Here is a 22,585-nt window from a genome sequence, read left to right as displayed (position 1 = left end):
TTAATGCAAATATTAATTATTTGGTATAAATATTAGTAAATAGTATTTCAAGCAAATAATTTTTTTTGGAAGTGTAAATATGCATATCGTAATCATATATATATATACCAAGAGAAGTTATCTCATTTACAGTATAAAGGAAAACATAATCCTCGTATCTTTCAACATCTTGAAATACTCAAAAAAAAATTTCTACAGGATGCTGAACATTCTTTTATGAGTTTAGATTAGAATTTAAGATGTTAACTAAACAGGAAGGAATTAAAAATTTTTTTTATTTTTGTTTCTTCAAAAAAAAAAAAAAATTAATACAAAATTAAGAGAAAATTTTCATATAGTAAAGTTAAAATTTAATTGTAAAATATAATATATTTTTTAAATATTGAATTTCGATAGAAAAAATATTTTCAAAATTACTATTTGTCAGTGATGTATATATATATTAATTTCTCTTTTATATTTTCAGTGGATTGAATTTCCAAGATCTGATGGCAAGACAAGGAGCCATTGATTCTCCACCAAAAACTCCCTTCATCTTGGGTTCTGAATGCGCTGGAGAAATCGAACAAGTTGGCGAAGGAGTTGAGAATTTCAAAGTAAGTTATATTTATAATTTAATAACAATAATCGATTTTCATTCTCAGAAAACGAGACTGAAAGTTTTCATTGAACTTCGTTTTCCTTTCCATTCGCCATGCCTCGGATTACACGACTTTTTCGATTTTTACCGACTTTTTTTTTTTTTTTTTTTTTTCAAAAATACAACTTTTTTCGACTTATTTTAATAAAATGCGACTATTTCGACATTTAAAAAAATTTTTTTTACAAAATTTCTAAAACAAAATATGTAATTTTTTAGGATACAATGCAAAATTTCAGATCTTCTTTATTTCAATTATTTAACAAATATTTAACTAAAATTCTTTACTAAATTAATTATTTTTAATAATTTTAATGAAATTCTTCACAAATTCAATTATTTTAAATTATTTTTGAATTAAACATTTTTATGAAATTTAATAATTGTTTATAATTTTTAAAAAAATAGCAAATAAAATTACAAAAAATGTTTAATTCAAAATCACTTGAAATTAAATTATTTCTAAAATTTTAATTATTTTTAATAAATTTTTATAATATTCTTCGAAAATTCAATTATCTGAAAGCATTTTGCAATGAAAAAAATTTTAAAGTTCAATTTTTGTGTAATTTCTAATAAATTCTTCAGTTATTTTCAAAAATTTCAATAGAAATTCAATTACAATTTTAAAAATTTTAAATTCAAAATCAATTAAAATTCAATTATTTTCCAATATTTCGATTGAAATTACATTATTTTCAAAATTTTCAATTTATAATCAACTAAAATTAATTTATTTTCAAAAATTTGAATTCAAAATCAACTAAAATTCAATTATTTTCAAAAATTTCAATTTAAAAGCTTCTAAAATTTTTTGAAATTTAATAATTTCAGTTATAACTCTCGTGAAAACAAATTATTTTTAATGATTTTTAATAATATTCTTCGAAAAGTCAACCTATCTGAAATCATTTTTCACTTAAAAAGTTTTCAAATTATTGTATTTTTGTCTCCAATTTCTAATAAATTTTTTAGTAACAGAAATCATGAAAAATTTTAAATTAAAAATCACTTGAAATTCAATTAATTTCAAAAATCTAAATTTTGTAAATCTTTGAAAATTGAATTACATTTTGGAAAATGTTATCTAAAAAATTATTTAATAAATTATTTTTAGTTCTGTAAAATTTAATTATTGTCTGAAAATTAACCAAATCTTTTGAAATTCAATCATTTCTAATAATTTCAACTTTAACTCTTTCAAAATTTTTATTATTTAAAAAAATTTTTTTAATAAATAATCTGTAAAACTTGATTAAGTTTTTGCCTGAAATTATTTTAACCATCAAAACTAAAAACTATGGCAAAATTTTTAATTCGAATAAATTGCTTTAAATCAGACTTCAAAAAATTATAAAAATGTAACTTCAAGAATTTTTTTGGAAATTTATTTCTACTTAAATAAAATTTTGAAAATTTTTCTTACAATTAGTTTTATTGTGAAATATTTGAAATAAATTTTCTTGATAATATTTTTATAGAATTATTCTCATTACAGAATTAATCAAATAAATTTAATATCTAATAACATATAGTTATTTAAAGTAAAATATTCATTAACCAATTAAATTTTTTTTATAATATAAAAAATCGACTTTTTCGACTTTTTTTTGAAATATAAATCGACTGAAACGTCTTTTTTTGTGCCTTAAAGTCGATCCGAGGCCTGCATTCCTCTTTTTTGCCACCAAAAAAAAAGAAGAAAAAAATATTCTTATTTTCCAGCAAAAAAAGAAGAAAAAAATATTCTTATTTTCCAGCAAAAAAAGAAGAAAAAAATATTCTTATTTTCCAGCAAAAAAAAAAAAAAAATTATTTTTATTTTTCAACAAAAAGATACAAATTATTTTTCACTTAAAGGAAATTAGAAAAAAAATATTATTTTTCTTTAACAAATACTCGCAGGGGGAATTATTAAAATCTCATAATTCAACATTAACTGAGAAAATACTATAAATCTCTAAAACCAGCCAACCGCGTTTACTTGGAAAACATGAGATTATTTTTGATCTTGAAACTTGGGAGTTTAAAAAAAAAAAAAAAAAAAAAGAAAACACTTGAATAGAGGTTGTAAACCCCATTGCAGGATAGGATAATTTATTTACTGTCTATTTTTTTTTTTGGTTTTTTTTTCCAATACAACAGATAAGGTTTATTGTGTATACAATTTACATGTTATATAGGAAATGACTAATTCTGGAAAAGTGAAGGTGCTTTGAAACCTCAGGGTCAAAGCCAAGGTTTCCCGAGGTCAGATGTCGACCACGTGTAAACGACCTACCTATTTTAGGGGGGGTGAAATACTTGTGGGGTTAATTTAACGAGCCTTTACCAAGCTTACGCGCAAGTTTAGATTACCAACGGAATTTATGACTCGTGATCCGGAACTAAATTTTATCCTCTTAATAATGGCCCCTTCATTTTTAGAAATTCAGAAAGCATATTCAACGGCACGAGCGCTTAATATTTATATAACGGAAAAATGTTTTTCAATTTTCAACACATGTTCCGAAAACATATATATATATAAAGAATTTCCCTTTTTTTTCAAAAAAAGGTAAAAACCATTTTTGATTTTTTTTTTTGGTAAAACGATTGTTGAAACGAAGAATAAAAAAAAAAGAATTTGTTTAATTTTATTAAAATAATTTTTTTTATTTACATTTAATTTTTTATGTTCTCTGCAGTAGTTTAATTATGCAATTAGAGAAGCAATTTTCACTATATTTTGTAATTTTTTTTTTAAGGTCGGAGACAGAGTTGTCGCTTTGCCAGACCACAAAGCATGGGCCGAACTTGTAGCTGTACCAGCAACTTCCGTTTTTGCTTTACCATCAGACATGAGCTATCTGGATGCAGCAGCTATCACCATGAACTACACGGTGGCTTATATTTTACTTTTTGAGCTGGCAAACCTCACGCCTGGCAAAAGTTTACTTCTTCATAGTGCTGGAGGCGGTGTCGTAAGTACATTTTTTTTCCCCCCTCTTTTTAATTTCAAATTACTCTACTCTAATTCCAAGATTTCAAAGTTATTAAATCTCTTCATTTTTTAATTCATAGATTTAAAAAAAAAAAATTATTTTGATTTTTTTTTTTTTGAAAATATTAATTTTAAAGTAAATGAAAATTTTTAATTTTTATTATATTAAAAATTTTTTTTGTTTTTTTTTCTGATCTAGTCATTAAAGTAAAAGAACATTTGACCTTTCTTTGGACATCATAATTCTTATCCGAATAAAAGACCGGAGCTTAACATTTCACCCTAAAAAAGAAAAAAAAAAATTCTTTATTGCTCTCTTTGAAAGAATTCTTCTCTGATTAAGGGAACAGTAAGAAAAAGTTAAGGGCAAGTTAAAAAATGGAGTTAGAATTAAGTTCTTAATAAAAAAAAAAGAAAGCGCTTCTTTCTTTGGGTTAATTAAGATTACGGTCCAATTATTTTTTCTCAAATGACGCATTTCTCATTCTTTCTAATATTATACATTTTATAAATATTATTAATATTTTTATTAGATAATAATAAAAAAAAAATCAATTGACACCTTCTAAATTGATCGAACATTCATTTTGTACAGTATTGATCAAGGTGTTTTGAACGTTGGAATGAGCCGTATCGTCTATTTCACTTTTCTCTTTTTTCAACAAGAGTCGCTTCTCTCTTTTCATATCAGGTCGCAATCTCACGGAAATGCGCTGCCTCTTCTTCGACTAATTGCCGCCTCTTAAAACTGTAATATTTAAAAAAAAAAACGAAGAAGAAAAAGTAACACAAACGACTTTAAAATAGGGACGAAACTTTGAGGGGGGAAAAAAAGTATAAGAAGGGATCAGGAATTTACGTAAACAATTCGAAGGAATGCGGATATTATCGATTATTCAGTTAGCACTGCGTCTTTAAACTTCCAAAGGGAAAAAAATTCAAAAGAATTTATTTTTTTTTGTTAAAATTTGTAAAAAAGAATTTTATTAAATAATTTTTTTTTTTATTACTATTTTAACTGTCATATTACTAAATTAATTAATTAATAATTGGAAATTATTCAAATTAGAAAGAAACTTTAATTAAAAAATGGGAAAAGTTTTTTGTTTTACTTTTTGCGATAACTTTTTTTTTTTTTCAAACAGTTGGTGATTTGAAGTTGAGGCAGTGTCCAGATGGAATGTAATTAATTATAGTTAACGTGCCACTAGGGCCCCTCTTTTACGATGACGACGAAGCTCATATATGCTTCTTGCGGGGTCTTAGAAATCCTGCGCGCATCTCTATATAAATATAACGAAAGTTAAATTCTGCCATGGGATCATCACAGGAGAATACACATCTTTCTTTTTCTCTCTCTCTCTCTCTTTCTCTTTCTCTCTTCGCTTGAAAACGCGACATACCATTATTAATTGTACATACGTTTGCCGCGAGAGAATTATCAGTAATACTTGTAAACCAGTAACCACCCATTGCTGCAGAGGAATGTTAAATGAAGTACCGACAACCCGCAGTGAATTCTATTAATTAAGACTAATATAATATAATGAAGGTCGAAGGGACATGAGTAAATGCAGTAATCGAATTTCTTCTTTTTTTTCCACCTTCTATTTATATTTGATTTTGTCTCATTTGAAATTATATAGAAAATTTAATTTAATTTTTCTTTCATCGAATTTAATTTGTTTCGTTAATTAACAGGGATTTTGAATTTAAGTTCAAAATTCGTAAATTTTCGCTTTGTTTTCCTGGAGGTTTTTTTTTTTCAAATCGCTTTATTTGCCCGATATGTTTGAATTATTTTCATTAAATTCTCTTTGATCAGAATTTTCATTTAAATACAGAAATGTTAATTTGTTCGAAATTTCGAATTTTTAATTATCCGAATTTCTGTTTATGCGAATCATTTTGTCCCTAATAATAATGGTAAAAATAATAATAATAAATAAATATTAACCAGATTTTATTGAAAAAAAAATATTTAATAAAATTAATTATTTAAAATTGTGAATATAATTATTAATTAATTATTATTCATTATTATAATTTTAATAATAATAATCTATAATTTAAAAAAAATATTATATTTCTTATTGAATAAGAAATTTATTTACCTAAATCTCCTTAATTCGAGATAATCAGCTTGAATAATGTGTAGAAGATTAAATGGAATATCGTCAGATAAAGATTTTTCTTAAATTTAATATTCAAAGCTTTATTATCGTACTTTGGTAACAATTTATAGCCACGAGATCATTTCTAAGTATTCTGTTTTATTATCTATCTTCGACAAATGTCTCGAGTTTGAAAAAAAAAATTTTTTTTTTTAGAAACAGTGCGTAGTAAACAGATTTGTAATAATAATCTTTACAAAGAAATCATATCAAGCAATTTCATTCATTATTATCAGTAAATTTAAATTAAAAATATTTCATTCAAAATAGAATTAAAAGTTATTCTTCTTTTTCTGAATTTGGAATTCAAGTATCAAAAATAAAAATTCAGAAAAACTATTTTTTCATGTTTAGTAAATTTTTTTTAATTTATTATTATTTAATAAAAATAAAAATCTTTTCTTCTTCCAGTATATATGGATGTAAATATTCTTTTTCGAATAGTGAGGAGATTTAGCTGCAGAGAAAATGAAAGAAAGAAAGAAAGAAATCTTGTTTATTTTAACAAATACGCGGATGTAGAAGGTCCAGCAACTACGGGTTGAAAGTTTAATTCAGTCTGCGAATTTCACAGCGCGACTCTCATGTACGTGCTTTTCGTCCAAGAAAGTTCAGGATCAATACGACTCAACAGGTTACACCCGAAGCAGAAGCAGCAGCAGCCGCCACCATCACCAGCCACACTCTGTCCTTCGACCCCTTTTGCCCCCCCCTTCATCGGGGGGGGGGAGAGTTCTCTTTGCCTCACCTCCCTCTCCCCTTTGGTACCGCTTGTGAACTCCATGAACAGAAGTTGAGAAGATGAAATCTATGGGGGTGGCTGGGAAAACCATTGGGATGAGGGTTGCTAGGCAACCATCTTTCTCTCTCTCTCTCTCTCTCTGTCTCCTTTGGATTTGCAATGTTCTCTCTTTTCCTCTCTCTATCATCGACCACCGCCTACCACCGACCGCGCCCGTCTGAAACTACACCACGTGGCACTTTAAGCTCGTTTAACACTCGCAATTCGAGTCCTGTATTAAACGAACTCTTTAAATGTGTATGTGGATCCAAAAAAAAAAAAATCCTTGGAATTAACAAGTATAAATAAAGGGAGGGAGGAGATCCGTGTTAGAATCAATTTTGCAAATTCCAAGATTCACATTATATTTTAAATGTGACGCGCCTTCACCACGTGGTTGAATTTCAAAAGTTTGTGAAATCTTTCGAAAATAATAATTTTTCTTCCCTTTCAACATATAATGGAAATTCTCGAAAATATATGAGATTTTTATTTTTCAATTCGTTAAAATTATAATATTAAAAAATTCTGAAAATCATAATTTTTACCAAAGAAACTAAAATCAGGGAAAGTCTAACGGTCAGGGAAACGTCAGGGAATTTTATTGGTCAGGGAAATATCAGGGAATTTCAAAAAATTTCATTCAAAGTCAGGAAAATTTCGACAAAAATTAAAATTTTTTGTGAATTAAAAAATTTTTTAATCTAAAAAAACTTGAATGGTTTTTATTACCATTTGTTGTTACTACTATTAGAAATTAATTTATTGTTAAATATGTCAGTAACCATATTTTTGTCCAAAGAAAGCAGAAATAAGGTTATTAAAAAGTCAGGGAAAAATCAAAAAATGTCATGGAAAAGTCAGGGAATTTTTTTCTCAATCCTTGTTAGACACCCTGAAAATGAATAAATTTTTGCAAGATATGATCATCCAACCGGGAGAAAAATATACTAAATTTTAATTTTATAATTTTTGAAAAAGTTCAGTTGAAAAGACAAATTTTGAAGAAAAAAAAAAAAAAAAAAAAAAACTTTTATGCATTTTTAAGGAAGTTATATGAGAATTGAAAAATAAAAAAACCATTTAAATTCTCCAAAAATTTGAAAAATATTCATATTTCAAAAATATGAAAAAATGAAAAAAATATTTAAATTTAAATTAAAAATTAATTTAAATTCTTCAATTTTGAAAAATTCATATTTCGTAAATATGAAAAAAATTATAAAGTTTTTTTTCAAGTGTACAAAACCGGATCATTGAAATCAAAAAATATATTAAAATTTTTATTCTGAATTTAGAAAATTATTTAAGTCTTGGAATTTTCGATTCTAAAATTTCGAGATAAAAAATCATTTTTTATTTTTTTTTTTGAGAAAAAAGTGTCTATTGAATAATTTCATAGAGGGCATTCAATTATACATTAATATATATATATATAATTGTAAAGGATTTCATTAATAGAATCTCCCACTCCTTTGAATAAATATATAATCATCTTTATTAGAGGAATAAATTAAGTAAAATCTCTCTCATAGAATATTTAATAAGAATTTATTTCCTCAAGACTGATTTTGGAACGGATATGACGAATGTTATATGCTGGTGGATAGGACAATGCTTAATATATCTTGTTAAGTGGCTTCTTTGAGTCAAAAAAAAAAAAGAAGTATTATTATAACATGTCACATGCGCGCTTAACAAAAAAAAAAAATAAATAATAATAATAATAAATAAAAGAAAAGAAAGCTCAGAGAAAATGTTAAAAGGGTGCGGGTGCGAAAGCCCGGATGAGAGAGAAACCATTTTTCTCGAATACTAGTACTACCTTTTTCTCAAGTTTCCCACGACTTTTTCCATCTACGTGACTTACTTTTCATGAGAATGGATTTTGACCACTTATCAAGCGCAAGCGTCTCTGAAACGTCGTCCGGCTTTTCGCCGACTATATATATATATATATATTGGTTCGAAGGAAATTTATTGTCCTTGGACTAAAGCCGGAGTCAAATAAGTCTTTGTCTGACGATTTAGAAATTCAATTACTCATCAATCAACACCATATTCCATTATAATCCTCCTAAATACCATCAGAATCGGCGAAGAATCCCGCAAAACGAAGGATAAGCCGATACTGCCTTTCATCGATTATTATTAGCTTTTCCGGTTCTTTTATTGAAAATATAATGTGTGTATATCATCAATTTATAATGCGCGGGGCGTTAATTCGTTTTTTTTTTTTTTTTTCCTATTGTCATCGAGATTTGTTTTCGAAAATACTTTGAAAATTGAAATTTTATTTTTCTATTATAGTATTTCTTTTTATTTTCTTTTGCGAGTAAATAGAAATTTTGTTTTCACGAATTGAAAAAAAAACTTCTTTGCATTTTTCATGAATAACTTAATATGTATTTACATATTTCTTATACGGAACTACTTTCCAATTATTATTGGAAAGTTTATGATCAAAAAGAAATGAAAATTATTTTTTATGAAAATTTTTAACTGAACAAATTATTGATATTATTGTTAAGAAATTAAATTTAATACTTGACGATTGATAAAATAAAAATTCTTTTGATTTTTCTTTTTTTTTTGTACGAGACAAAATTATTTAAAAGAGAGTAGAAATTAATGTAGTTAAGAAAAAAGAAAAAAATTCATAATGCTTTCACCCTCTTTTACATTCTACTGAATTTTAGTGTACATCGTACAGAAGAGATACAATTTAGAGCGACTGTTTAAAATTCTTGGTTGGCCGCTTTTTTTTTTTTTTTTCTTCTTGGTTTGGAAGTATCGGGTGTCGAGTTGCAGGGCCACGCAAAGATCATGAGGAAGGAATGGCAGGGGAGAAAAGAGTAAAAGATCGAGTGTGAGAGGAAGAGAGAAAGAGAGAAAGAAATGAAGACAAAATGTACAGGAAGAAGAAACGATCTTTTCTCGGAAATAATGAATGCTACTTCTGTTTAAAATCTCACGCGGCTTGTGTCGATTTTTATATATATATATATTTTTTTTTTTCCCTCCCCTTCTGTTAAGACCACACCCTTTCTTCTTCTTCTTCTTTCCCTGAAAAAAGCGTATCTTTCATGTTTATGGAATGTACGCGAGAAAAAGCGTTAAGTAACTTTGTGTCCTTCCTTTAGGTTGCCCTTTTTTTTATATCATCAAAAAATAAAATCAACATTAAGACCCAATGACTCAATGGACATTGATAAAATGACAAATTACGAGAAATGATCCCCTCTCATTGCTTCTCTTATCTTGGTCTTTATTATATCCAAGATAATCAGGTTTCTTTAACAATATATTTTTTCCACGAATAAATATCCCTTTGTTCATTGTTGATATTTTTGTAATGATTTCTCAATAATATATTACCGATGACGAGAATAAAAATAGAAATATTCTTATTTCAATTGAAAAAAAAGTTTTAGTTTTGAAAAAAAAAATTAAATGAGAAAAATAGAATTTAAATAGTAAAGTAATTTTTATTTTCTAATAAATAATTTTTGTAATAAAATAATTTTTTTTTTTTGTGATTACAGGGCCAAGCTGTTGTGCAACTCGCTAAAACTGTAAAGGATGTCACCATCTTTGGAGTTTGCAGCAAAGGAAAGCATGAATCTCTCAAGGATACTGGAATCGATCATCTCATTGAACGTGGTGTTGATTATGTCAACGAAGTCAGAAAGTGAGTTATAAAAATTTTATATTGATCAAGTTCAATTTGAAAAATTTAGAATTATTACAATATAATAAAAATTTTACTTTATAATTATTAATATTTAATGAAAATTAATTTTCTTTTTTAGAATTTCCGGCGAAGGTGTTGACATTGTTTTAGATTGCTTATGCGGCCAGGAATGCAATCATGGTTACAATCTTTTGAAACCAATGGGAAGATACATTTTGTACGGATCGAGCAATGTTGTCACTGGAGAAACCAAAAGCATTTTCTCCGCAGCCCGATCCGTAAGCAAATACTTTCAGGTCTAACATGCACGTTTTCTTTTAACAATTTAGTTTAGTTTTTTTTTTTTAATACCTCAGAATTACAAAAGAAAGAAAATAATTTTTATTCGCACCTTTTTTTTGCTTCGCATTTTTATTTTTTATTCTTATTTAATTTAAAATGGTTTTTTTTTCTTCTTGGCTTCTTTTTTACTTTCTCATTATTTTTGTACAAAGTTCTTTAAATAATTGATTTTTTTTTTTTTAATTACAGTGGTGGCAAGTCGACAAAGTGTCTCCTATTAAATTATTCTACGAGAACAAGACAATTTCTGGATTTAATTTGCGTCACTTGATGTACCAAAGTGGATGTTATGAATTTGTACGAAAAGCTGTCAATCAAGTCTTCCAATTGTGGAAAGATGGCAAAGTAAAGCCAGTTGTTGATTCAACTTGGGCACTCGAGGATGTTCCTGAGGCAATGCAAAGGATGCACGATCGAAAGAATGTTGGAAAAATTGTTTTGGATCCTAGCCAGGAGCCAAAACCAAAGCCAGCGACACCCGCTAAAAGCAAAACAAAGGACAAGAAAAATCAAAATCAGGAAGAAAAGAAAGCGGCAAGTGTTGATTCTGAAGAGAGCGAGAAGAAAAAGGAGCCTGAATTAACCAATGGCACGTCGGAGGACAAATCTGACAGCGGTTAGTCACATTTTTATTTTAATTTTTTTTCCTAATAGTAAAAAAAGAAAATAAATTTCATACATTTATTACAGATTCCAAGGAGAAAGAATCAAGCTGAATTAATAATGCGTGATGTATCTGAAACAAAAAAAAAAGCTGGCGTTCTACAACATCGGGAAAAAAAACACAACAGAAGATCCGAATTTTCCAGACGCAATGAATAAAAACAAAAAAAAAGCTTAATTTTACTAAAAAAAAAAAAAATGATCTTCATAAAGCACAGATGATAGTTATGTGTGAGTATGTTGTAAAATCCATGCGAAGATCCACTTTAGATTGATTTGCAGAAAATGCAAATTATTATTATTTTTTTTAACTTTAATTCGCCTTCAGTTTCCTTTTTTTATTTACTATTATTAATAATATCTTCGACAACTCGAACGTGATATCATTTTAGAATTTAACGATATTAGAAAGGAAACGATGCATTTATTTCCTTGTTTTTTACTTTAAGTTTAGTATAGCGTGTCCTCTCTTGTGACATTCTAGACTTGAAATCTCGTGTGTGAATAACGCAAAGAGAACAATAGTAAAGAAAGTCCTTTTACATAACAATGCAAACAAAAAAAGAACCAAAATACAATATCAAAAAAATTTGATGTGGTCCACAGTAGTTAAAAATTTAGAAAAAAAAAAAAACTTTTCGTTTTTCATATTTAAAAAAAGAAAAGAATCATTTTCTCTATGTATTTCTAATAGCTTCAAATTCAAACTATATTCTCCTATTCTCTTATTGCTATATACAATAAATAACTCTTCCATTATTGACTAATGAAGCGTATTAGAAGTATCGAAAACAAGGCAATCGAAAATTCATTCCAATGAATAAAATAATTAACAATATTCAATCGACTGAAAAGGAAAAAAAGGGTTCAATTTTTTTTTTTAATAATTCCTCGAATCCTCGAATTAATCAAAATTAATTTTATTTTCTATTTTTATTATTCTAGAAAAAGAATTAGTGGAATCGAGAATTCGAGGTATATCTACTTGAATAGATAAAATTTTCTAAATGGCCTCATACTTTTTCTTTTTTCGCTACGATTTCCTCAAAAAAAACTTTTAAAACGAATTTTCGACAATGGTTATAATTCGTGCTTCTTGACGTATTTGCTGCAAGTTCTCACCCCCCCCCCCCCCCCTTCGCTTTAGGTATATATATATGTCATAATCATTAAACATCCAACGATTTTTGTACTTTACCTAACAGTAAAATACTCGAGATATATTTTTTATAATAATTTTTTCGTGAAGCCAAAACAAAGAAACTGCCAAACTTGTTTTTACGAAAAAAAAAAAATAAAAAGAAAAGAACACTATAGCATTTCGTCAAGAGAACGATTTGAACTACGAAAAGTAATATGCATATCTTCAGAAAGAAAAAAAAAAAAAAAAAAAAAAAAAAAACAGTGGAACAATTTTTATGTAGCTGATCCGAGTATTTGATACCAATATCTCCCTGATAAAAAAAGATCTCCCCAATAAATATTCTTTTGATATTTGGGAATATTTAAATAAATAGCGATTTGAAAATTAGTTTTTCACACTAAAAAAACTTGTAAGAAATTCTTTCAAGTGAAATTTAGGATATATTTTTTTAAACTTTCCGAATATGAAAAGGATTGATTTTTTTTTCTTTCTTTTTTTTTTAATCAGGGAGTAAACCTTTGTATCTCAGTGAAAAAAACTATACATGTAATTAAAAGTAACAGGCAAAGAATATTTATCGGCGTCTTGAATTAATCTTGCGTCGTAGCCAAGCATCAAGTTTTAAAAAAAAGCGTGAATGTCGAAGCGCATATTCGTATTTAAAAAAAAGAAATCACATCAAAAATTAGATGTGAAATCGTATATTAATAACAAAAGAAAAGGAAACAAGATTTACAGATTGCATTTACACATATATGCACAATTAAATACATGGAAAACTCACACAAACTCAGATCCACACGAACATTGTATATTTTACGTAAGGCTTTAAATGTTTCATGAAATAACTCTACCTATTATATTATAATATATCTATATATTTGTAATGAGTAACGACCATTTCTACTCTCATTGATTTGTCCCCATTTTTTTTTTTTTTTTTTTTAAATAGTTGAATTGTCTTAATTTTGAGGACAATTCAAACAAGTTAAGAATCAAGCAATCTTCATTTTTTTAAAAGAAATACAAAAAAAAAATTTCTATTTTATATTCTGATCTACGTCTTATTTCATTTTCGTAAAAAAAAAAGAAAAAAAAAAGGAAACACAAGAGAATGATGATCTTATGGAAGATCAACAAATGAATTGATTGCATTTTAATGAAAAATCATTTAATGTAGGGCGACGTTGTCACGAACAATTTCATTCATTTATTTTTTATTTTTTTATTTTATTTTAATTATTTGGAATCATCACTACACATACTACAATTATAATAATGCACTTTCCCCCTTGTGAGAAAGAAAAATCTATAGCTATATACAATATAATTATTTTTAAGGAGCCGATTACTCTACAATTGCGAATCAAAAAAAAAAAAAAAAAAAAAACATTTGATTCGTGAAAAAAAATGAAAACGATAAACTGTAATAACGATGAAGTAATTATGTGTAAAATTGTAAAATTTATTGGAAGGAAAGTGAACGAAAAGTATGTGATTCTTTTTTCGACGAGATATATGGATATCTCGATTATATTTTCACTTTAACCATCGCGCGTTGCAGTTGAAGAAAAAAAAAAAGTTTTGGCATTCCAGGAAGGTGATTTGGTAGAGTGAAAATTTTTGAAATTGAACAATCTTTTCGCACACTTTCCTACGGCTTGATATATAGATTGTATTTTTGGCTTATTATAATTAAGACTGACTATGTTGCTATATTAAAAGATTGCTTCGAAAATAAAGAGTGCATTTTTTTTATTTATTTTGATTTATCACCTTGATTTTATTTTGTGCTTTATTCTATACATATATTGAAAATAAAATGTAAATTTATCGTTTATGACTTTTATTTTTGGTTTACTTTTTTTACATTAATGCCTTTTTTTAAATTTGAAAAATATAGTTTTTAGAAAATAATTTAAATATATTTATATAGATGGTTTAAAAATTAACAAGATGGTAAGAAATTTTAAAAATATAAAGAATTACCGACCCAGAAATCTACCTTACCGACCGATAGTAAAACAGGTTTTTTTTTGAAAAATGAAAATATAAAAAATTACCGACGCAGAAATCTACCTTACCGACTGATGGTAAAACAGGTTTTTTGAAAAAGGAAAATATAAAAAATTACCGACGAAGAAATCTACCTTACCGACCGATGGTAATTACCGACTGATGGTAAAACAGTTTTTTTGAAAAATGAAAATATAAAAAATTACCGACGAAGAAATCTACCTTACCGACCGATGGTAATTACCGACTGATGGTAAAACAGGTTTTTTTTGAAAAATGAGAATATAAAAAATTACCGACGCAGAAATCTACCTTGCCGACCGATGGTAATTACCGACTGATGGTAAAACAGGTTTTTTGAAAAATGAAAATATAAAAAATTACCGACGAAGAAATCTACCTTACCGACTGATGGTAATTTTTTTGACTTTTCAAAATTTTTACCATCAGTCGGTAATTACCATCAGTCGGTAAGGTAGATTTCTGCGTCGGTAATTTTTTATATTTTCATTTTTCAAAAAAACCTTTTTTTACCATCAGTCGGTAATTACCATCGGTCGGCAAGGTAGATTTCTGCGTCGGTAATTTTTTATATTTTCATTTTTCAAAAAACCTGTTTTACCATCAGTCGGTAAGGTAGATTTCTGCGTCGGTAATTTTTTATATTTTCATTTTAAAAAAATTTACCATCAGTCGGTAAGATAGATTTCTGCGTCGGTAATTTTTTATATTTTCATTTTTCAAAATTTTCTTTACCATCAGTCGATAAGGTGAATTATGTCTAATGATCGCCTAGCGCTAGCAAGTAAATTAGATTTTTCTAACGCGCATTACAAAGAAAAATATTTATTTATTATAATATTGATATATTGGTAAGAGTTTTTTTTATTATTTGGTAAAAGTGTGCTATTTTATGGATTAAAACTTAATTTAATACATTGAAACCCACGTATATCGGACCCGCATAATTCGGATTCTCGCTTACATCGGATTTTTTTTCCGGTACCTTGAAATCCGATATATGTGGGTTTCACTGTACATATTAATTAGGTTTTAAAAGTAATAAAAAACAATTTTATATACCTATTTGTTCTAAATCACTGAAAATATTTTTAAATTATTAAAGAGTTTTCACATTATTTTTCTATTTTTAGAAATTAATAAAAATAAAATGGAATTAATAAATATAATTAAAACATATAAAATGCTTTTGGATGTTCTTAAAAATTTTTTCTTGAAAATTTTTCCAAATAATATTTATTTGGCATATTAGATTATCAATTTCAATATTTAAATTAATTCCATTCAAAAATTCAAAATATTTGTAAACGAAAAATCAGTATGGTCGCAAAATTTGATTTATAATTTCTTATAATAAAATTTTGACGGTTTCTTAAAAAAATTTCTCCGAGAAATAAAATTATACGTGTTAATTTTGAGATAATTAACAAAAAAAAAAAAAATGAATTATAGAGAACAGTCGATAAAGTCTAAAAGCCTTAAGCTTGTTTTTAGTACACGATACTCCATCTACTCTTTCAAACTCTAACTTTAATATTTATCATCAGATAGTAAATTTTTAAATATTAACTGATTTCTTTTTAAATAAAATATTTATAAAAATATTTCATTAATCAAATTACATTGATAGAAACAAAAATATAGATGAAATTATTACATTTATTTAATAAAAAAAAACTAAAGTATTTTGTAAATAAAAAAGTAAAAATTCAAATTTAATTCAAAATTCAAAAATTCAATTCAAAATTTCAAGTAACAGTTGAATTAAATTTAAATAATATTTTTTAGAATAAAATTTAAATATCAATATTTATGTATCACGAAGTAAAAAAAAATATAATATATCAATTTTTGAAAAATATTTTGTAATAATTTCATAAATATTAAAATGTGAAAATGATCAATAAGAAATATTATTTAATTTAATGAATTATATAAATAAAAAAAATACAAAACAGCGCCAACTTTAGTGAAACCGTTTCGTTTCTTGTGTTGGGTTGAAGATGAAGTGATTTTGAAAGTAATACCAGTATTAAACTGTCTCTTCGACACATGAGAACAAGAAGTTTTGTATCTCACGAAGTTTTCCCATCGTGAAACAACATTGTGGTGGCAACTGTGGCGCATTTTTATTTACAGTTCCTGACGTAATATTTCAAGTGTGCGCGCGCGCGTACAATCATGAGCCAAACCCCAGTGTCGTGTATTCCTGCTGCCGGGAAGATGGCAAAAGCAAAGAAGGTCCTCGATGAAGCTCGAGAAATTCAAAATCCCGAGTTGGATCTCGCTGACAAGGGAATTTCCAGCTTTGACGAGATGCCAGGATTGTGTGAGTATATTCCATTCGCCAGCACAAACCCCATATTTGTCCTTCATTCTTGTTTTCTCTCTTACCAAATTTGGTAAGTTGTCGAGACTGGTTTGTGCGAGGAGCCACACATTTATAAAATATATATATCTATATATATTAAAAGACACACTCCTCGTTTTTTAATAGGCGTGTGTAAGCATGCGCATTACTTCACTCTTTTTTTGAATGCATAAATTTTCATTCATATGTCTGTAAACATAAAATAAAGAAATATTAAAAAAAAACTTACGAAAGATTAAGAAAAAAATGAAACAGAAAAGAAAATTTTTTAGGCCTGATAATGAAAATATGCGTTTCAAAAATTAAATAAATTTCATTTTCAAAAAATGCATAATAAATTACTGTAATTATTATTTTTAAATAAAATAATTAAACATTTCAAATTTTTTTAACAGAACATTGTTTTTTTTTGTTTTCAGTTAATATGCAAAACATTACTCGTGTAACTCTCAGTCACAATAAATTGCAAGGTAATTAATATTACACGATTATCAATATTAAATTAATAATCTACAAATTATTTATAAAATTAATAAACTTTTATCATTAAAGCTGTTCCTCAGGCGATATCCTATCTTGTAAATCTGGAAATTCTTAATTTATTCAACAATCACATTATGGAACTACCCATGACTCTTTCACAATTACCAAAATTAAGGATTTTAAATATAGGGTATGTTTAAAAAATTAGATTAATATTTTTGTATTATAGAATAAATAAAGAAAAAATTAAATTTAACATTCTAATTTTTTAAAATAAGAATTTCAAACAAAAAAAATTACTTTCAGAATGAACAGGCTAAATGAACTGCCGCGAGGATTTGGTGCCTTTCCAGTTTTGGAAGTTTTAAATTTAACGTACAATAATTTAAATGAAAAAAAATTACCTGGAAATTTTTTCATGATGGGTAAATGACAATTCTTTTCTTTCCAAATTGTATCAAGAAATTAGACAAATATTGAAAATCCTCTTTCCTCAGATACGTTGCGAGCACTCTATTTGGCGGACAATGATTTCGAGTATTTATCACCAGATATTAAACAACTGCGAAATCTGCAAATAGTAATAAAAAATCATAATTAATAAAAAATTTTGAGTTAATTAAAAAAAATATATAAATATACAGCAACTTTTTTAATTGCAGCTTGTTTTGAGAGATAATGACCTTATAGAATTGCCAAAGGAAATTGGAGAACTAAGTCGACTTCGAGAACTACACATTCAGGGAAATCGTTTAACTGTTCTTCCACCGGAAATTGGTAATTTTAGTCAAAATTTCAATAAACAATTAAAAAAAAAATAAAATCCTAAATATATAATTGAATAAAATTAACCAACGATTATTAAAAATCTTAAAAGAAATGTTTTTTTTTCATTAAACAGGAAACTTGGACTTGGTCAGCAATAAAGCTGTTTTTAGAATGGAATACAATCCCTGGGTAACGCCAATTGGCGATCAACTACAAGTTGGTGTTTCTCACGTTATAGATTATATTCGCTCCGAGACATATAAATAGTAAGTTAATTAATTAATTTTTGAAATTAAAATTATTTTTCAAATTTACATGATAATTAATACTGATTTCTTTTCTCTAAAGCGTTTACAGCAGACATCAAGCAGCAAAAGGTCCACCTCCACCAATAGAAAATGATAAAACTAAAAAAATCTCACGTCTTCGTTGAATAATAATACTTAAAAAAATATAATTATTCACACTGCCAATACTCACAAAAACTGAAGGCAAACATTTTTAACAAATAGTCATAATTATGACAATTATCAAACAAAAATTAACATGTGCCTTAGTTTCTGTTGTATCTTCAAAAATCAGTATTTTTATTTGGAATTAAAAAAGAAGTTTTTTTATACTAATTCCAAATTAATAACTGATTTATATTTTTTAATACAAAACAAATAGTCTTCCTAAAGACCAATGTTGTAATCTAGACTGGAATTTGATACTGACATAGTTGTAAAAAAATAGAAATTTTATTTTATAGATTTTTAAACATTGTCTCCACTTTTTTTTTGTAATAATTTATCGATTAATGTATTTTTTTTTTTTGAATGTATAATTCAATTTTTACCATAAAAATGTACGAATTTCATATAATATGGATTATTAATTTAAAGAATCATTTTTAATAATCACAAATTATTAATAAATGAAAATGAATAATCAAAGATAGTTAATAAAATAATATTTACATTAATAATCTAATGTTAATAAAAAAAACGAAAATATTTATATATATTAATAACCAGAAATTATTAATAAAAGAATATTTACACTAATAACCATTGATTATTAATAGAAAAAAAATTATATTAATAACCAGTCGAATTTTTTTCCCCTAAATTTCCACCCAAAAGTGTGTAAATTGATAAAAAAAAGAACTAAAATTATAAATAAGGATACAAATAAGTCTTCTTTGAAATCACATCCAAATGAGAGATTATAATTCCTCATCCTCGTCATCTGTATATTCACATTCTTCAATGAGTTGTGCAATTGATGTATCATAGTCAAATGATTCGTCTTCAGTAATGTGACAGCCGCCTTCGACAAACTTTGCAAATCTGAAATTGAAAAAAAAGAATAAATTAATTAAAATTCCCTTTTCCATTAAAAAGATCGAAAATTATTAATTATGTTACTAAAATACTTGTTTCAAAATTTTAACTTAAAATTTCACCTACTTTGAAGGATCCTTCAGTTTTAATACAGTTTTCCAAGGACTGCACTCGGGACTAGAACAATAATCTTGAAGATCTTTCAAAGCCTTTCTTGTTTCTTTAAGCCCTTCTTTATGGTACTCATCATCTGTCAAAAGTCGTCTCGAGTTTGACACCTTTCTCCAAAACGGAAATAATGAACTAAAATGTCAATAATTATTGTGAAAAGCAGTTTATTTGAAAATCTTCAAAAAGTTTAACAAAAGAAGCACAAAAGTATTAATAACGATTATTAATAAAATATTAACATTTAAAAAAAGTAAATTTAAATTAAAACTGAAAAAGAAACTAAAACTATAAATAATTAACGAAAAATTTTTTTTTATAAATTTTAAATATATATTTTTTTTTAAATAAAGTACAAAAAAAACCTAAAGAAAATAAATATTGCCATTTTTTTAAAAAAATCATTGGAATGATTTTTCTTCAAATGTTAAAATAAATTATACCGTTGTCCTTCCCAGGAAACTCACCAATATTTTCGTCCTTTTTTCAAAGCAAATATCGGAAAATTGTACAGCATGAGAACAAGGACGCAACATGAGCCCGAAGCTTCATAAAAATAACTGCTACAGTAAATCATCACTAAGCCAAGACTCTGTAATTTATGAAATATTCGTTTCATGAAAAAAAATAAAATGTTTTTATCAAACACTAATTTTCTAATCACAGTCGATTTGAATTTTTTTTTTTTTTTGTAAAAATATAAAATTCCTATCAACATTAAAAATGTTTTTAATAATTTTAATTGAATTTAAAATTTATAAATGAAGAAAAAAAATACTGAAATGAATTAATTGAAATTAAATAAATAAAGTAAATTTGTATTAATTAAATTACTATTTGGAAACTTGTATTAAAGTTTATAAAGTAATTACCTGCAGGAACCATTGGATAATTCGTTTTGTTCTAGTATTTGTGATTGGTCCAAATCGATAACAAATAACGAAACTTATGAGAGAAGTTATCAGAATGTACCACAAAACAAAATCACGATATTGCAGTGCAATTAATTGTGCATTGTCCCATAAAAGTTGAGCAACGTAGAAACTCATAGTATAACCAGTTGCTACCATTATGTACATGAATTTTCCCTTTAAATGTTATTATAATTAGTCATTTTTTTTAATTAAGCTAAAAATAGTCACAACTTTATTAAATAAAATAGAATTTGTAGAAATTTTTAAAATTAAATAAAAATTTTTTATATTATAAATGAAATTGCATTAACTTTTCCTTCATTTTTATATTTATACATTAAAAAAGTCTTTTTTAAAAAAAATAATTTTTTACCTTTGGAAATAATTTGCCAACAAAATATATAAGTATAATGACTGAAGTCGTGACACCTAATGTAACTCCACATAAATAATAAAATAATGTATTCTGACTAAGTCTCTTTCCAGACCAAAATATTAATATTCCTAGAATCATGTACGCAATTTTCCATATATCAACACCTGGAAAAATATCAAAAAAAAAAAACTTTTATATTATACATACTATATTATTCTTTTCGTTTGTTTTACTCAGAAATTGTAAAAAAAAAACTTTTTCATTTTTTCAGCACACAAAACAAAAAATTGAATAATTTAGTTTTTTTTTTTTCAATTTCTAATTATATGATTAAAATTTGTTTCTATACTAACGTTGTTCTGTCATTGACATTTTATATCGATAATTATGAAGAAGAGTATTAACTCCAATGCAGGTATCTTCGAAAGGATTAATTCTAAATTGTTTATTCTTTTTTGTACTAAAGAAATTAAAATTCCATGAGCGTCTATTATCCTCATACTTGGTTGTAATTTCATTTGGAGTTCTACCATCGTATATTTCATAATTTTCTAAATTAATGTCTAAATTCATCTGTAATTAATCATAAAAAAAGAAAAAAAACAATAAATTAAATAATCTCTCATAATTAAAGAATTTAAAAACAAAATACATTTCACAAATCTTACAAATACAGTTCTCCACGTATGAATTAAATATTTTGATTTTGCATTGTGACAAAAAATGCTTAGACTTGGTGATTGACTTTCAATTGATACTGAATTCCCAGGTTCTAAATAATGAGCTACAAAATAAAATAAAAATTTTAATATAAAAAATTAAATTTTTCAATAAATAATATCAAAATTTAGTAAATAATAACTAATAATTTGATCAAAAAAAATTAAATTATTAAACATTTTAAAAATGTAAACAATCAATTCTAGAATATATTGTATTATTATTTTTTTTTTTTTAATATTTTTTATAATTAAATTTGTCAATTATAAAGTAAAAATTAAACATTAAGAATAAATTAAGTACAATAATTTTGAAAGATTTCTTATCATAATAAATGAAAATCAAACTTATTTTTAGCCGGTTTTTTTGATTATAGGTTAGGTATTAAAGAAAGACTTACGTGTATTCAAAGATTCAAAACCAACTGTGTAAGCATGGCAAACAGCATCGAGGGTGATAAATAAACTAATTAATTTCACTATAGGCTGCATCTTTCTTTTTTTACAAAAATATATGATTTCTAAAACTATATTTAAAGTTTTTCTAAACTCTCACTACAACTTAACCTCTGTGTCAAAACATGTCAACAAAATGCGCGCCAAGCGCGTCCAACGGACAAAAACTGAAATAATCGTATCGAATATAAATATCGATATATCGAAATACAATCAAAGTGTTCGATTGTAATTTAAATTTGAAAAAATAAAATTATAATAAATAAAATAAGTGAACAAAATATAATAAATAATAATATAAATATATAATAAATAATAATATGAAAATAATAAATATTAAAAATATTAAAAACATTTGTATAATTATTATTATTTTATAAATAAATGTAATTAATTAATTACTATTTTTTGTCACTTTCATTTTTTATTTATTTATAATAATATTATTAAATAATTTATTATAATTATTGATAATTATTAATATTAACAAAAATAAAAAGTGAAAATATAATTAAAATTCAATTATATTTTCCTTTCTTTTTTTTTT

At 25.7% G+C, this 22,585-nt stretch overlaps 3 protein-coding genes across 5 annotated transcripts in view; 2 read left to right on the top strand and 1 right to left on the bottom strand.

Moving 5' to 3' along the window:
* The window catches only part of LOC127289858 (synaptic vesicle membrane protein VAT-1 homolog-like), a 41,105-nt gene extending 26,942 nt beyond the window's left edge, over window positions 1-14,163 (top strand). The window contains exons 2-7 of one of the 2 annotated variants that reach the window (XM_051318078.1): window positions 467-596; window positions 3,388-3,603; window positions 10,124-10,269; window positions 10,391-10,568; window positions 10,804-11,230; window positions 11,305-14,163. In XM_051318078.1, coding sequence (XP_051174035.1) covers window positions 467-596; window positions 3,388-3,603; window positions 10,124-10,269; window positions 10,391-10,568; window positions 10,804-11,230; window positions 11,305-11,330 — 1,123 coding nt within the window. In that variant the 3' untranslated portion in view covers window positions 11,331-14,163. The remainder of the gene's footprint in view (window positions 1-466; window positions 597-3,387; window positions 3,604-10,123; window positions 10,270-10,390; window positions 10,569-10,803; window positions 11,231-11,304) is intronic. The other variant, XM_051318079.1, reaches the window with a different exon arrangement.
* A 2,249-nt stretch (window positions 14,164-16,412) lies between these two features.
* Window positions 16,413-18,803, top strand: LOC127289828 (ras suppressor protein 1). Of its 2 annotated transcripts, none has more exons than XM_051318023.1 (8): window positions 16,413-16,787; window positions 17,249-17,299; window positions 17,382-17,502; window positions 17,619-17,737; window positions 17,810-17,892; window positions 17,975-18,089; window positions 18,214-18,346; window positions 18,429-18,798. In XM_051318023.1, the coding sequence occupies exons 1-8, from the start codon at window positions 16,640-16,642 to the stop codon at window positions 18,511-18,513; spliced, it is 855 nt and encodes a 284-aa protein (XP_051173980.1). In that variant the 5' UTR covers window positions 16,413-16,639; the 3' UTR covers window positions 18,514-18,798. The 2 variants fall into 2 exon arrangements, with proteins under 2 accessions (XP_051173980.1, XP_051173981.1); XM_051318024.1 differs by lacking the exon at window positions 16,413-16,787 and adding an exon at window positions 17,154-17,172 and having other exon boundaries at window positions 18,429-18,803.
* LOC127289826 (nuclear envelope integral membrane protein 1) lies at window positions 18,799-22,194 on the bottom strand. Its single transcript, XM_051318022.1, has 8 exons — window positions 21,984-22,194; window positions 21,532-21,647; window positions 21,217-21,436; window positions 20,861-21,027; window positions 20,446-20,661; window positions 20,041-20,165; window positions 19,532-19,708; window positions 18,799-19,411 (listed from the first exon to the last, which is right to left on the bottom strand). The coding sequence occupies exons 1-8, from the start codon at window positions 22,072-22,074 to the stop codon at window positions 19,288-19,290; spliced, it is 1,236 nt and encodes a 411-aa protein (XP_051173979.1). The 5' UTR covers window positions 22,075-22,194; the 3' UTR covers window positions 18,799-19,287.
* Window positions 22,195-22,585: the final 391 nt, after the last annotated feature.

This window comes from Leptopilina boulardi, unplaced genomic scaffold (assembly GCF_019393585.1).
Source record: "Leptopilina boulardi isolate dan_hultmark-lab unplaced genomic scaffold, ZJU_Lbou_2.1 LbouV2_51, whole genome shotgun sequence".
Lineage (NCBI taxonomy): Eukaryota > Metazoa > Arthropoda > Insecta > Hymenoptera > Figitidae > Leptopilina > Leptopilina boulardi.
Note: the sequence above shows the minus strand (reverse complement) of the source record. Positions and strands in the feature narration are given on the sequence as shown.